The sequence below is a fragment of the Vulpes lagopus genome, chromosome 3 (genome assembly GCF_018345385.1).
Source record: "Vulpes lagopus strain Blue_001 chromosome 3, ASM1834538v1, whole genome shotgun sequence".
NCBI lineage: Eukaryota > Metazoa > Chordata > Mammalia > Carnivora > Canidae > Vulpes > Vulpes lagopus.
In genome coordinates, this window is record NC_054826.1 from 138,730,979 (window position 1) to 138,748,228 (window position 17,250).

Below are 17,250 nucleotides of genomic sequence, written 5' to 3' on the forward strand. Positions count from 1 at the left end.
AGAACTAGGCTAACATTACATTTCACTTGGTTACAAGTCTGACGGAGGTTTTTAATCATCTGGAGCCACACTGAAAACAATTCTCCCTGAAATCCTCTTTTAGCTGATAATCACTAACTTTGGGCATGTCAGCTTCTACGTCCACTGACTATGGTAAGTATTTTTCAAAAACATTTTTTCCCCATTCTTCATTAGAAGAATTGCTGAGGATGCCTTTACTGTGTCTGCATTTGCTGGGATGTACAGCTGAATTTGGAATTGAATTAAAAAGTCTTTTGTGGGGTTTCATAGTCATGCTTGTAATTATCTTCCTCTGGAATTTTGATTTCCCTAAAAGTTAAGAAGTATTTTTTGCTTTGTTTTGTTTTGTTTTGGGGGTTTTGTGTGTTTCTTGTTTGTTTGTTTGCTTGCTTGCTTTTGCTTTTGAAAGCAGACTCTCTTGGTTATGTCCTTACCAAGCAAAGTGCATTTCTGTTATGGTTATAATCAAGGTAGAGAACACAGTCCTATGCTGACGTCAAAAGTGCATATATCATTATTGACTTGTTTTCCTCGAAGGGAAATTGGTTGCTGTCATAGGAAAGCTGATGGCTGAATGAAGTTTAATGGCAAACTGAGGAATCAAATGAGCATACAAATGGTTATATGTGTTTAAAAAAATACACATTTACATGTGGATGCTTGGGATTTTTATTTATTTATTTATTTTTACTTGGGATTTTTATTTATTTTTTATTTTTTTTTAAATTTTATTTATGATAGCCACACACACAGAGAGAGAGAGAGGCAGAGACACAGGCAGAGGGAGAAGCAGGCTCCATGCACCGGGAGCCCGACGTGGGACTCGATTCCGGGTCTCCAGGATCGCGCCCTGGGCCAAAGGCAGGCGCCAAACCGCTGCGCCACCCAGGGATCCCTTACTTGGGATTTTAAAAAATGATTTGATAAACATTTAAAACTTGCTAAAATCTGAGACAATAAATTGTAGGTTGACTATGATGTCCTCAAGGGTTTGGATTATCAGCATATGTATGCCAAGGTTTCTTGATGGCAGAAAGATCTTGCAATCCGTTCCTGTGGAAATTGTGCACGCATTGCTTAAAAAATAGAGACCCTTTCCTAACAATTTTTCTGCATATTGGCAATTATATATCCATCCTAACATTTTAAACCTTTTTGTCCTCTGTAATAGAGTTTTTCTCCCACCCCTCTTTGTTTCTCTTACGCACTGCATTCTATTAAGGAAATCAGTAATTTAGAAGGGATTAATAATGAAAAGCAATAGTCTCTACCCCATTTCTATCACTCTAAAAGTAAGCATTTAACCAGTTCAGGATTTAGTTTTCAGTGGTTATCTCCATAGTTCTTTTTTTTCCCCAAAGGCCATTATTATTTCTTACCAACTTTAGGAATTATCTATAAAACTTCATTTCATTGTGAAAGATGATGCCTAAGTCCACTTACACCCCATAGAGTTATATCCTTATTTTTAGTTTCTCCCTTGATCACCTTTATAAAAGACTATAAATAAATGCTTATTACATTTTGTTCTTTAGGCTTAAATAAGTCTTCCTTGCTTTTTAATAGGTTGATTTATTTCAAAAGTTGACTTCTATCACTCAGAAAAAAGAAACTCTGCACCCTTAGCAGTCACTCCCTATTTCCCTCTCTGAAAAGCCCTTGGGTATCACTAATCTACTTTTTTTTCTCTGTAAATCTACCTATTCCAGACATTTCATATAAATGGGATTGTATGTGGTCATTTGTGTCTGGCTTCTTTCACTTAGCACACTGTCATTCAACATTCATCCATGATGCAGCAAGTGTCAGTACTTATTCTTTTTTGTGGCTGAATAATATTCCATTGTATGGAAATACTACATTTTTGTTTATCCATTTGTCAGTTGACAGCCACTTTTGGGCTACTGTGAATAATGCTACTTCAACATTTAGGTAGAAGTTTTTTTTTTTTTTTTTTTTTAAGATTTTATTTATTTAGTCCTGAGAGACACAGAGAGAGAGAGAGAGAGAGAGAAGCAGAGAAGCAGAGACACAGGCAGAGGGAGAAACAGGCTCCATGCAGGGAGCCTGACGCGGGACTCAATCCCTGCTCTCCGGGATCATGCCCTGGGCCAAAGGCAGGCTCTAAACCACTGAGCCACCCAGGGATCCCCTAGGTAGAAGTTTTTGTGTGAACATACGTTTGGGTATAAATCTAGGCATGGATCTTTTTCTATTTTATACTTTCTATTTTTTCCTATTTTTATGCTAGGCGTGCCTCTTATAAACAATACATAGGATTTTGTCTTTAATTGGACAATCATTATATATTAACTTGCAGCTTTAGTAATCAGGAAAGTATAAATTTGTGACCATAATGAAATTTTATACAGTAGTTTGTTGATAAGGATGTACATCAATGGGGACCCTTATACAGTTGTAGTAAGAGTATAAATGGGCACGATCACTTTGGAAAACAATTCTGCTCTATCTTATAAATTTGAACATTCACATATATTATGATCCAGCAGTTCTAGTCCTAGGTATATACCCAATAGAGGCAATAGCACTTGAGCACTGTGATGATAAGGACAAGAATTTTGGAAACAATATTGTTTGTAATAGCAAAACTCTGCTACCCAAATATCCATGTTCATTGGGACAGAAAAATTATATCATGGCATAGTCATACATTTTAGAGATCGTGGCATATCAGTATATGAAATGTTTTGCTAGGCAGCCCGGGTGGCTCAGCGGTTTAGTGCCGCCTTCAGCCCAGGGCCTGATCCTGGAGACCCGGGATCAAGTCCCATGTCGGGCTCCCTGCATGGAGCCTGCTTCTCCCTCTGCCTGTGTCTCTGCCTCTCTCTCTCTCTCTGTGTCCATCATGAATAAATAAATAAATAAATAAATAAATAAATAAATAAATAATCTTAAAAAAAAGAAAAATGTTTTGCTTTCTTTATGGAGCTATTTAATTTCCCATGATATGGGTGTACTATAATTTACTGATCAAAAATTATATTGTTTCCAATCTTTTGTTGTTATGAAAAACACTGCAATGAATAACTTTATATAATACATAATTTTATGATTGAAAAATATTTGCAGTATAAATTACTAGGACTATGAATATACTTTTATAAGACTGATAGACATTACCAAATTTCTCTCCATAGAGAACAAAATACTACCACCTTTAGTGTATAAGAGTGCCTGTTTCCCTACACTGTTACAAATTTCACTTCTTCCTTTCCAAACTTTATACCTTTATATTTACTTCCTTTGCCTTGTAGCATTCCAGTATAATGTTGAATAGTTGTGATTGTGGACATCTTTGACTTCCTGAATTTGGGAGGAAATAATTCAATTAACTGTGAATCAAATTCTTCACTATTACTAATACAATTTGATGAAAAATGAGTACAATTATTACAATTATTTGTAAGGCAAAGAACATTCCATAAAATGGATCTACCATAATTTACATAACCATTCCCCTATTTTTATTTTACTTTCTGAGATTCAGATCACCATCCTCAGTATTACATCTGCCCATTTGCAATTTATTTTACAAGAGCAAGTAATCCCAGTTTATTGCCACTTAACTGAATTCCAACCTGTGCATAGCAACTAGACTAAGTAGATATCACAAAATGCTGGTCTTACATGTACGTATCCATTATTTAATCATTTTCACACAACTGGACATGTAAACTAATGGCAGTTTTTCATTACTGTCAATTACATAGTAGCAAAGGAAGTAGATGTGGCTTCACTTTGCACCTCTGCTACATATTAGACATGAGACCTTGAACAAATTGCCCATCTTTAAAGCTTGGTTTTCTCATCTGTATATTACAGACAACAAAAGCACTCATGGCAGAGCACCTGGGAAGCTCGCTCAGTTAACATCTGCCTTCGGCTCAGGTCATGATCTCAGGGTCCTGGGATCAAGCCCATGTCAGGCTCCCTGCTCATCAGGGAATCTGCTTCTCCTTTACCCCTCCCCTCTCACTTGCACTGTCTCTCAAGTATATAAATAAAATCTTTTTTAAAAAGCACCCATGGCATAATATTTTTATGAGAATTATTAAGTTAGATATGATGTGTAAAAGTGTATAAAATAGTTTTGGGAACATGGAAAGTGTTCAATAAATATAAGCTATTATGATCATTTCTGGACGTGGTGAACATTCTGAAACACGTTTGTTTGTTTTCTCTTCTACAATTAGGTCCTTTTTGAGATGGCATCTGTGATTCAGCTATTCAGAACTTAATGAAGTTGGTGACTCTATGACCATGTGGAGAAATCATGTCAGAAAATGTAGTTTGTACTGGGGCTGTCAATGCTGTAAAGGAAGTCTGGGAAGAAAGAATAAAAAAACACAATGAAGACCTGAAGCGAGAGAAGGAATTTCAACAGAAGTATGCTTTCATGTGTTTATTATTTGAAATTAGTGAAAATTCAGAACATCATCATTACAGAAAAGAGCACTTGTTAAATGCCTTATTGTTGAATTTGATAGATTTTTACTTACTGAAAACTCAAAATATAACTAAAGGATACACCTGATTCAATTAAGTGTGGCTATGTGATGGTGGCCACAAAAGATACAGGTGTCTTTATGTGAAAATAGTAGTTATCTTAGGCCTTCATAAGAGTCTGTTCAGCATTCATAAAGTTTGATTAGTATCATTTAGTCCACTTTTCAGTGATTGCTTATTCAATATTATATCCCCTAGGTACTAAAACAACATCTGGCAATAGAAAGTAGTATAGATTCTCACCTATTTGAATAGCCATGAATGTCAGCCAGGGCCCCTGTGGATCACCTGATTCCTTGATTTGGGCTATAATTAAATAGTTTGGCTTTCATTTCTTCTGCCTTCTTGAAAGCTACCTGCTTTCCTGATTGGATGTCTTCAAAGAATTCTACTAATCATGCAAGAAGAGCCACTTTCCTCATGGAGCCCTACAATTCTCATTCAACAAGCCTCTTTCTAAATATTAAATTGCCTTTTGTCTTGCAACATATACAAATATTGGACCATTAATGATATTTTATGTCAATCATAAATTAATGGGAAAAAATGCTCTTGTTTCAGCAAGTACCATAAAATTCAACTAAAAATGGCTTACAGGGGATCCCTGGGTGGCACAGCAGTTTAGCGCCTGCCTTTGGCCCAGGGTGTGATCCTAGAGACCCGGGATCGAATCCCACATCGGGCTCCCGGTGCATGGAGCCTGCTTCTCCCTCTGCCTGTGTCTCTGCCTCTCTCTCTCTCTCTGTGACCATCATAAATAAATAAATAAAAATTAAAAAAATAAAAAATAAAAATGGCTTACAGAAGGGATGCCTGGGTGGCTCAGTGGTTGAGCATCTGCCTTTGGCTCAGGTCATGATCCTGTGGTCCTGGGATTGAGTCCCCCATGTCAAGCGCCCCACAGCAAGTCTGCTCCCTCTGCCTATGTCTCTGCTTCTCTCTGTGTCTCTCATGAATAAATAAATAAAATCTTTTTTAAAATGACTTAAGGAATAGGGAAGTCCTGAGGCAAGGCAATTCCAAAGATTGAACAGCTTTAAAGACTTAGCTTCTTATCACCTTCTACTGCTAATCTCCGTGTGTCAGTTTGGTCCTCAGGTTTGCCTCTGAGTGTCACAGGATGACTGGTACACTTCCAGGCATCACAGCCAGGCATCATTAGGTTATCAGAAGAGTGGAAACTATTTCTGTTTCTTCAAGAATGAGGAAGACTTTCCAGGCACTTTAGCAACCCTCTCCTTCACCTCTCATTGACCAGAACTGGGTGATTTGTACTCCCCCTTTCCAGTTTCCTTCTAGGGGAATGACTATATGATTGGTTTAAACAAATTAAGATTTATACCAGGATTACTTGGGGGAAGTATAAATACTTGAAAATATTAAGTATTTCTCAGCAAAGAAGATGGGGGAAAGTCCTTGATCAATAACTATTTCTGCCTTTAAAACAAAAATCTAGGGATCCCTGGGTGGCGCAGCGGTTTGGCGCCTGACTTTGGCCCAGGGCGCGATCCTGGAGACCCGGGATCGAATCCCACATCGGGCTCCCGGTGCATGGAGGCTGCTTCTCCCTCTGCCTGTGTCTCTGCCTCTCTCTCTCTCTCTGTGACTATCATAAATAAATAAAGATTTAAAAAAAATGTTTAAAAAAAAACCAAAAATCTAGATGGGGAAAGGCCATTTTTCCCAAACAAAGCCAACAAAAAAGGATAATGATGCTGACAATGATGGATAAACAGGCATTTATTGTGCACTTACTGTTTACTAGGCACTCTGCTAAATGCTTTATTTGTACTATCTTATGTAATCTTCTCAACACACTGAAATGGAGTGTCTTGATGAGAATTAGACTGCATTATGAGAAAAGGAAAACCAGGATAACATTTTCTTTTTAAAAAAAATTTTAAGAGATTTATTTAATTATTTGGGGGAGAGGGAGCAAAGAAGAGGGAGAGAGAATCTCAAGCACTGAGTATGGAGCTGGAGGTGGAGCTTCATCTCACGACCCTAAGATCATGACCTTAGCTGAAATTAAAAGTCAGACACTTAACTGAGCCACCCAGGTGCCCCCAAAATAATATTATCTAAACAAGGTATGTTAACCTTTGTTAGGTATTTGATCTGGGGTTATAGCACTCCACTGAGTCATATACTCAAGCTTTTATGTTTTTGTTCAATTGTGCATGATTTCCATTCCTAAAGTCACCAAATGGCCCCAAATAGATGCACCAACTGCAGCCAACATATTTGATTCCAGCTAGCAGAATTTGCACAAACTACTACTTTTGCTAACATCCCATTGATATGTAACTACAAGGGAGGATGGCAAAATGAAGTCTTATGCCCAGTTAAATTTAGAGGATCTATTATTGAGGACGAAGAGGAGTATAGTTTCTGCCACACATGAGTGTTCATTTTCTCCATTTTAAAGATGGAAAACCGGAGGGAGAGGCCTAAGTAACTTGTCAAAGATCACACTGCTAATAAATGTGGAACTGGAATTCATACCCAAGCAATCTGATTCTGGAGGAATGATATTCACCTCAGATCTTTCCCTAGATTGGCTGTTATATATTAAGCTACTCTTATGAAATCTAGTATGTTTGTATTCTGCGATTATGATAAACTTGAGTCTTGAGAACTCTTAATAAATCCTATCTCTCTTTTAAACAGTGGGCAGGAATCATGACTAGCTTCTAAACCCCTGAACTTCACGTATTTTACATGTTTAGTTAAGAACCATTTAATTGGGGCATCTGAATGGCTCAGTCAGTTGGGCACCTGACTCTTGATTTTGGTTCAAGTGCTGACCTCAGAGTCATGGGATCGAACCCTTTGTTGGCCTCTGCACTTAGTGGGGAGTCTGCTTGAGATTTTCTCTCTCCCACTCCCTCTGCCTGCCCGCCGCCTGCTTATCTCTCTCTCATAGATGATAGATAGATAGATAGATAGATAGATAGATAGATAGATAAAATCTTTTTTTTTTAAAAAGAGGAACCATTTAATTTCAGCAGTTTCAAGTTCACTCTGTACAAAATAGGCAAGGGATAAAAAGGTTAAGGATGTAAACTAATGTTTCTTCACTCAGAAAAAGGTGGCTAAAGATTTAGTTTAAAAAGCCTGAAGTGTAAACAGACACTGACGTCATTGTCTTTTCTTTTTTTTTTAAATGAGACTTCATTGTCTTTTGATGCCAAGCTGCCTTGGAGAAATCAAGACTTGGGTTCAGAGTTGCTGTGACAAAATCTAGGAAAGCCTATAGGCTTCATAGGAGGTAGAAAATTTCTATTTAAATTGAAAGAACATCAATCTTAGACTAAGTAGTGGATGAATTACAGAAAATCAGAGCTGGGAGAGACCTTAGACATTATTTAGTCCAAACCCCATTTTTAAAAAAATGTATTTATGATAATCACACAGAGAGAGAGAGAGAGAGAGAGAGAGAGAGAGGCAGAGACACAGGCAGAGGGAGAAGCAGGCTCCATGCACCGGGAGCCCGACGTGGGACTCAATCCCGGGTCTCCAGGATCGCGCCCTGGGCCAAAGGCAGGCGCCAAACCGCTGCGCCACCCAGGGATCCCCAAACCCCATTTTAATAGGCAAGGCCTACAGAAGTGGTATGAGTTGCCCACAGTCACCAAGTTAAGTGATACATTCTGGACTTAGATCATAGAAATTCAGATCCAGAAAGAATTTAGGAATCATTATAGGGATGGAAATAGACTTCTCAAGTAATAGTTAGCCTCTCTATAAACTTACTAAGGACAGAGCTTTTTGCATGCACAATGTGTAGCATATCATTTGGCATATAATGGTTGCTTAATGAATTCTTTAAGTAAAAGGTTAAGGAATAAGACATCTAACCGCACTTGTCATTAAATCTTGTTCTGAAATACATAGATCTCTTAGTGAGTGACAATAATCATCATGCTTACTATTTTAGCAGTTCTATTTTTTTAAAAAGTGATGTAATCAAATAAATGGCATTATACATTTTGTCTCAGATAACCACACCTAGCAGAAGCTTGGCCAGCGGTCTAGAAAGCCACACATAGCTATTGCTGCCACAGTGCACTAGTTAGCAGATTAAATTTCAGATACATACCTGTTAAAAATACAGGCTCTACAGAAATATTTTGCAAATAAAAATACGTAGAACCAACAAATATTTCACTTTTAGAGATATTTGGTTTTTCTGTTCAATAATATAAAATCCCCACTGAAGATCAGTTAATATGCAGAACTGCTAAAATATATATATTAATGCTCAGGTTAAGAGATTTTTGACAAGTAACTGTTCAAATTAAACCTATGTTCTTTGATAACTGCTTATATTTATTATGTATCATTCTAAAAGGATAAATTACAAAGGTTTCAATTCTAAACTTATTCTATTTCTCATCCATTAAAATTTTTCTAGTATAGGGACACCTGGGTGGCTCAAGCAGTTGAGCATTTGCCTTTGGCTCAACTGGTGATCCTGGAGTTCCAGGATCGAGTCCCACAGCGGGCTCTTGCATGGAGCTGGCTTCTCCTCCCTCTGCCTATGTTTCTGCCTCTCTCTGTGTCTCTTATGAATAAATAAATAAAATCTTTAAAAAATAAAATAAAATAATAAAAATTTTCTAGTATAGAAATAAAAAACTTTTGCAACCTTTTACTAGTCATTTTCATAGCTTGATATTATCCTTATGTAAATTTGCAATGAACCAAAAATCAATAGGTATGGGTTTCAGAATGACAAAGGTTTTGTGTATTTTTATATCTGAAAAATGAAATCTGAATAAAATTGGAATGTAATCATATAAAATTTAACTCTGAACTTGAACTTCAGAGTATTATTTGCAAGTCCTTATAAAGTAATTAACTATCTATGGATTAGATGTCTAACAAATGCAAGTCAAAAGGCCAATGAGATACCACTAGGATGGCTATGATCCAAATCATGGACAATAACAAAAGTAAGCGGGCAGCCTGGTGGCTCAGCGGTTTGGCGCCGCCTTTGGCCCAGGGCCTGATCCTGGGGACCCGGGATCGAGTCCCACGTCAGGCTCCCTGCGTGGAGCCTGCTTCTCCCTCTGCCTGTGTCTCTACCTCTCTCTCTCTCTCTCTCTCTCTCTGTGTGTCTCATGAATAAATAAATAAAATCTTTTAAATAAAAAAAGTAAGCAAGATGTGGAGAAATTGGATGCCTCATGCGCTGCTGGAGGGAAGGCAAAATGGTACAAGCAATTTGGACACAGTTTAGCAGTTCCTAAAAAAAAAGGTTAAAAATAAGAGTTACAATGCAATGCAGCAATTCTATTCCTAGGACTATACTCAAGATAAAGGAAAATATATGTCTACATAAAAACTTGTTCAGAAATGTTCATAGCAGTATTATTCATAATAGCCAGTAAGTGGGCTTAACCCAAATGTCCATCAACTGATGAAAAGATAAACAAAATGTGGTATACTCATGCAGTGAAGATTCTTATGTCAAAAGGAATTTAGTACTGAAACATGTTACAACATGAGTGAACTCTGAATAAACTTGTGCTATGTGGAAAGACCACATATTGTATAATCCCATTTTTATGAAATGCCCAGAATAGATAAATCCATAGAGATAGAAAGTAGATGATTAGTGGCTGCCAGGGGCTGGGAAAGTGAGGAATGAGGAGTGACTGCTAACAGGTGTGTTTTTTTATTTTACTTTTTAAAGTTTCTGTTTTAATTTCAGTTAGTTAACATAAGTATTGTATTAGTTTCAACTGTACAATATAGTGATTTAACAATTCCTTACAACACCCAGTGCTTATCACAAGTGCCCTCCGTTTCTGAGAGGCACTTGTGATAAGGCACCGTAAACTGCCCTCTGGTAACTATCAGTTCTTTATAGTTAAGAGCCGGTTTCTTGATTTGCCTCTCTCTTTATTCCCCCTATGATAGTTTGTTTCTTAAATTGCACATATGAGTGAAATCATATGGTATTTGTCTTTCTCTGACTGACTTATTTCGCTTAGCATAATACTCTCTAGCTCCATCCACATTGTTGCAAATGGCTAGATTTCATTCTTTTTTATGGCTAATATTCCACGTGTGTTTGTGTGTGTGTGTGTGTATATACCATATCTTCTTTATCCATTTGTCAGTTGATGGACACTTGAGCTGTTTCCAAAATTTGCCTATTGTAGATAATGCTGCCCTTTGAATTAGTATTTTTGTATGAGTAAATACTTAGTAGAACAATTGTTGGATTGTAGGGTAGTTCTATTTTTAACTTGTTGAGAAACCTCTATCTGTTTTCTAGAGGGCTACACCAGTTTGCATTGGGCGTGGAGTTTTTTGAAGGACAAAAATGTTTTGAATCAGATAGTGGTGATAGTTGAACGACTCTGTGAATATATCCAAAACCATTAAATTGTATACTTTAAAAGGATTAATTTTGTGGTATGTCAATTATATCCCAATAAAGCTATTAGTTAAAAAAATCTATGGAGAGTTATGACACTTTTCAAAAGTTAAATATAGGGCATTTACAATATGAATCATATTTATAACTCTTAAAAAATTCTTTTCTGATTTCTAGATACTGTTAATCAAGTGGTTACTTTTGATGGATCAGTTTTTATATAAAAGTGAATGCTACCTATGTATGTCATTATTGTGAACAAAAATGTTACCTGCTCTCTTAGGCTAGTGCGGATCTGGGAAGAGAGAGTAAGCTTAACTAAGCTAAGAGAAAAGGTCATCAAGGAAGATGGGAGAGTCATTTTGAAGATAGAAAAAGAGGAATGGAAGGTAAGCTTCATAGAAGTAATATTTGATTTTCTGTATTTTGCGTTTTGTTGCGAGAGTTGAGAACATGATTCTGAGACTGTATGATTAAATCTGGAATAGTTAGAAATTCTAATTTTAATAATACACCAAATGAATTTGGCAACATGAACACCTGAAAAGAAACATAACCACATTTTTTTTGGTAAAAACTTAAGTTGCTTCAACTCTGCCTAAACTTAAGTCATTTGCATTTTTTCTCCTGCTAATCTTAAGAAGTAACTTCTCATTTTCCATAAACAAGATGACCATCTGCCTAACAAAAATCATATAGCTTTCCAAAATGAATGCTCAGCTAAAAGTCCACAAAATGGAATAGGATATCCATTTTTTTTTAGGTCTACTACCTGATTCATATTCTCTGTCATAAACATATATACATACAGCTGCTTAATTACATTAGGCATATTCATTTTTATAGGGGTATCTATCCCTTGGGTCAGTGTTTATTTTCATACATACAAATATAGTTAGGGGCTTATGTTCTCTTTGAGCTATTTTAGGTTGAAAGGGAAAAGGCGCAGAGTTCAGAATAGTTGAAACTCTTAAAATTGTTAAATAACACCTGTGAAAAGCTTTTATAGAATATTTCAAAATATAAGGGGAAGAGAAATTTGAATTGTTGACTAAATTATTTTTTTGTTTCTCTATGATTTCAACCATTATATTCTCATTTTCAATTGTACACGTACTTTATTATTTTTTAAAATATTTTTAATTTATTTATTAGAGAGAGAGAGAGAGAGAGAGAAGACACAGGCAGAGGGAGAAGCAGAGGGAGAAGCAGGCTACATGCAGGGAGCCTGACGTGGGACTCGATCCCGGGTCTCCAGGATCACGCCCTGGGCCAAAGGTGGCGCTAAACCACTAAGCCACCGGGGTTGCCCTGTATTTTATTTTTTAAAAAAGATTTTATTTATTCATGAGAGACACACAGAGAAGGCAGAAATATAGGCAGAGGGAGAAGCAGGCTCCCTGTGGGGAACCTTGTGCAGGACTTGATCCTGGGAACCCTCCTGGATGATGCCCTGATCCGAGGGCAGATGCTCAACCACTGAGCCCCCCTGGCTGCCCCTGCATATGTACATTTATTTATTTATTTATTTATTTGCATATGTACTTTTAAAGAGCCGAATACAACAACGTCTTTAGGATATAGTTATATGCATGTGCACTATTGACCAAAATATATTATCTTTGTTTATTCTGATTGGGGTTTGAAGTTTTAGTACCCCTACCCCCAAAGTAAAGGTCTTAAAACTTAGGAGTAACAGAAAGCACTTGGAAATATAACCCATTAAGGAAAAAAATATTCCGAAGTTCTTTTGCAAATCAAGTAATACCCCTACAATTATACTTCAGTATGACATGATACTAAAATAATTTAATATAGTAATTCTGTCATTCTCTTACTTGAGTTTAGACCCTTCCTTCTTCTCTACTGAAACTGAATCAGCTACAGGAATGGCAACTTCATAGAACTGGTTTGTTGAAAATCCCTGAATTTATTGGAAGATTCCAAAACCTCATTGTATTAGATTTATCTCGAAACACAATTTCAGAGATACCTCGAGGAATTGGTAAGGAAGATTGCTTTTATTCCTGTCTTTTTTTTTACTGAGAATTCTTTTTGATACTTGAGAAAATTGCAAACATGCTAAATTGAAGCTTCCAGATCCAAGTTTTTGGGATTTACTGAAGTGATTGAAGCTGAGATTTCAATGCCAGAAAAGTCTCTTTGGAAATATTACTGTATAGATTCTGGAAACAATATCTCTTGCTCAGTTAATCCTCCTAGAAGAGAACAGGCTGAAGGCAAGAAAGAAAGTTAAAAACATTCCTTAGATGAGAAAAAAAAAAAAAAAAACCTCAAATGGAAAATTGGCGAGGAGATTAAACAAGGTGAAAAAAATTGTATATTTTTTGCTTATAGCACTGATAAACCTGCTCCTTATCTTTAGAAGGGCAGGACACATACTGGGAAAAGGCAAGAACCTGAGAAGTGTGATTTGCCAATACGAAACTGGCAAGTAAGTCATGCTCTAATACTTAGTAACTGGAAACTTTATTTTATATCCATCTGCTCTCTTTTGTGTATTATTTTTTTTTGTAGGACTGCTCACTAAACTTCAGGAACTAATTCTTAGTTATAACAAGATCAAGACCGTCCCCAGAGAATTAAGTCATTGTGCCAGCTTGGAGAAACTAGAACTTGCTGTAAACAGAGACATATGTGATCTTCCACAAGAGGTCAGAAAGATATAAATGTCTACGGTTTTCTTTTCCACCTATTACTGGTTTACTTCTCAACTCTGTGATCATTAAAAATGACACTAATGAAATGCTATACATTTTATTTCGGGAAATATTTAGTGATAATCGTTTTCTATTATTATAACACATTTTTAATTAGAGAAATTTTATTTGGCATAAAAGATGCCTCTTATTGTCATAGTACTGACATTTGTGATCTCCTTCAAGGCCAGAGTAAAAGTTGCACTTATATCTAGTTCCAGAATGGACAGCTGAGCCTAAGTTGTAGTTGTTACCTAATAAATGCCTATTCAATAAATTAATGTCATAAAGCCCAGACAATGTGGTGATGGAAAGACTCTTGGTAGTTGGTGTTTATAGAGAGATCAGTTTTTGAGATGGATGTGAAGTTGCAAGAAATTAATTCTTCAGTTTCGGAAAAGTGTTTCTTTGCTAGTTTCTTAGGCTCTTCCACATGAAAGCAAAGCCACAGGCTTGGAAAGCCTTCAAACTTTGACTTGGTATGACTTGTTCTTAGTAAAATCAACCTTATCATAGAGATAGAGACACTTTCAAACATATTGCAAACCTATTTAATGATCTTACAGTCAGCAAACGGAATTTCCAAGGTATTCTGACTTTGCAAGATGAAAGTTAGGAAAAATAATAAAACTCAAAACAAAATAGAAAGACTGTTATCTTCTCCCTTTCTCCACTATTGTTGGTGAGAATACCATTGTTCCCCCACACCAGTTATTATGGCACCAATCATTGTTGCTTTTGCAAATAAAACATAGTTTCTACATTCATATCTGTCTTGTCTTGTAATAGTTCAATTTAATGAAATGTATGGACTTGCTTATGATGAAAATGACGATCACAGGGACAATTTATATCTATGACAGGGCGAATATATATCTTATTTCTAACTTCTAGTTCTTGTGATTTTCTTTCTAGGATTCGTTCTGTCACTAAAAATGCTGTATGAATTTGGGCATGTCTATTTACTTGTGTTTACCTTAATTTTTTCACATGAGAAATAGATTTTACTGGAACAAATACTGGACTGAGATCTTGAGCCTGGGAGTATTTCTTTTTTTTTTTTTTTTTAATTTTATTTATTTATTCATAGAGACAGAGAGAGAGAGAGAGAGGCAGAGGGAGAAGCAGGCTCCATGCAGGGAGCCCGATGTGGGACTCGATCCCCGGTCTCCAGGATCATGCCCTGGGCTGCAGGCGGCGCTAAACCGCTGCGCCACGGGGGGCTGCCCCTGGGAGTATTTCTGAGTGTGGCCTCTAAATTAACTATGTAGGGGATCCCTGGGTGGCGCAGTGGTTCGGCGCTTGCCTTTGGCCCAGGGCGCGATCCTGGAGACCCGGGATCGAATCCCACATCAGGCTCCCGGTGCATGGAGCCTGCTTCTCCCTCTGCCTATGTCTCTGCCTCTCTCTCTCTCTCTCTGTGACTATCATAAATAAATAAAAAAATTTAAAAAAAAATAAATTAACTATGTAGCCTTGAACACACCAGTGAGGTCTCAATTTTGACATATGCAAAATAAAGACTGTTAGGTTATAATAATGTTAATATCTTTTAGTATTATAAAATCAAATGATTCTAGTACCACAGAGAAATGAGCGACAGGAGACTTATCTCTCAGCCATTACATTGCACACCCTGTACACACACATTTTTATGCCAGTGTGAAGACAAGCTTTTCATATTCCATTCTAAACCATTTGAAAAATTTTAAAGTCTGATAACAGATTTTGAAAAGTTTTATTCATGGCTTGAATTCTAAAGCTGGACAAACATTACCTACTGAATGAAAACCTCTCACTTTTTGCATTATGCACAAAACACTGTATTTGTGCTTGTGTGTGTGTGTGTGTGTGGTGTTAAAGATATGGAATGAATCTTAACATTCCCTGAGATAAAAATAAAACAGAACTTACCTCGATAAATGGAATATTTTTGGGAAAAGTTAACTAAATTCTCACATTTTGAAACTTTCACTATAGTGTTACATAAAAAGAGATTAGAAATTTTGTGGCTTTAGGTCCAAGAAAACTTGAATGCACATCACTTATCATTTCTAGTTACATGGCCTCTCTTAACCATTTTGTCCTTAAAATAGAAATAAGATACTCATCTTGTAAAGTTGATGAATAAACTAGAGCTATTAGCAACAACATGAATACATTGAGACACTGATACTGAGAGAAAAAAGCAAGTTAAGGGAAGTACAGTATCATAATCTTCAAATAAAGATACTAAATTTTGTTTATGACAACATATAGTAGTAACTATAGAGAAATATATAAAAACATATTTATGTATAGTAATGAAAAAAAAAACATGCACAGGAATAATAAATACCAAATTCAGGAGATGGATTCCCTCTGGAAAGGAAGGAGGAGTACACAGGAGGCAGTCATATATATATAACTTGAATATATATATATTTAAGATTTCATTTATTTAGGACGCCTGGGTGGCTCAGCAGTTGAGTGTCTGCCTTTGGCTCAGGGTGTGAACCCAGGATCAAGTCTGGATTGGGCTCCCCACAGGGAGCCTGCTTCTCCCTGGGCCTATGTCTTCTATTTATTCATGAGAGACACAGAGAGAGGCAGAGACATAGGCCCAGAGAGAAGCAGGCTCCTGTTGGGAGCCTGATGTGGGACTTGATCTTGGGACCCCAGGACCATGACTGAGCCAAAGGTGAATGCCCAACAGCTGAGCCACCCAGGTGCCCCTCTTTTTCTTTTTTTTTTTTTTTTTTAAGATTTGAGAAAGGAAGAGAGAGTGGGGAGAGGGTTCAAGGAAGAGTCAGAATCTCAAGCAGACTCCCTGCTGATCTTGGGGCCCCAGGCAGGGCCCCACATGAGGCTCCATCTCACAACCCAAGCCGAAACCCAGTCAGTGAACAGAGCCACCCAGGCGCCCCTCAGTTTATTTTCTTTCTTTTTAAGATTTTTATTTATTTTATTAGAGAGAGAGAGCGAGAGAGAGATGCGGAGACACAGGCAGAGGGAGAAGCAGGCTCTATGCAGGGAGCCCGATGTGGGACTCGATCCCGGGTCTCCAGGATCAGGCCCCGGGCTGAAGGCAGCGCTAAACCACTGAGCCACCGGGGCTCCCGTATTTTCTTTCTTAAGTTGAGCACACTGGTATTGGGATATTATTCTAAATAACTTTTTACTGTTTTCATAGAAATAAAAGAATTACCAAATGGTAAATGCTATGACTGAGATAGCATATGTAAAACATTGAGCACAAAAAAGAAGGTTCAATAAAGTATTACTTCGAAGTTTGGGTTTTCCCATACAAATCTCAAATTCAGGATGAAAAGAACACACAAACAAATACAAGCAAAGTTCTATAAATGCTGGAACTTGGGTATTTAGAAGATAAATTTTCTTTGAATAGATGAGTTTTCTTTTTATTTATATCTTTTTTTTTAATAGATGAGTTTTTTTTTTTAATAGATGAGTTTTCTATGAGAGTTTTTCATTTATCTGGAGGTTACTTAGCTTTATTTTATTTCAGAGTTCTTGTGGAGGACTAGGACTAAAAGCCCAAGCATAATGTGAACATTCCCAGATGTGAAATATCTCCTTTACCAGTGTGAG

The 17,250-nt window shown here is 36.9% G+C and overlaps 1 protein-coding gene across 2 annotated transcripts in view; it reads left to right on the forward strand.

Moving 5' to 3' along the window:
- The window catches only part of LRRC39 (leucine rich repeat containing 39), a 22,610-nt gene continuing 5,360 nt past the window's right edge, over nucleotides 1-17,250 (forward strand). For both annotated transcript variants that reach the window (XM_041747382.1, XM_041747383.1), the window contains exons 1-5: nucleotides 1-153; nucleotides 4,236-4,428; nucleotides 11,223-11,328; nucleotides 12,788-12,944; nucleotides 13,478-13,614. In XM_041747382.1, the coding sequence (XP_041603316.1) occupies nucleotides 4,316-4,428; nucleotides 11,223-11,328; nucleotides 12,788-12,944; nucleotides 13,478-13,614 (513 nt within the window). In that variant the 5' untranslated portion in view covers nucleotides 1-153; nucleotides 4,236-4,315. The remainder of the gene's footprint in view (nucleotides 154-4,235; nucleotides 4,429-11,222; nucleotides 11,329-12,787; nucleotides 12,945-13,477; nucleotides 13,615-17,250) is intronic.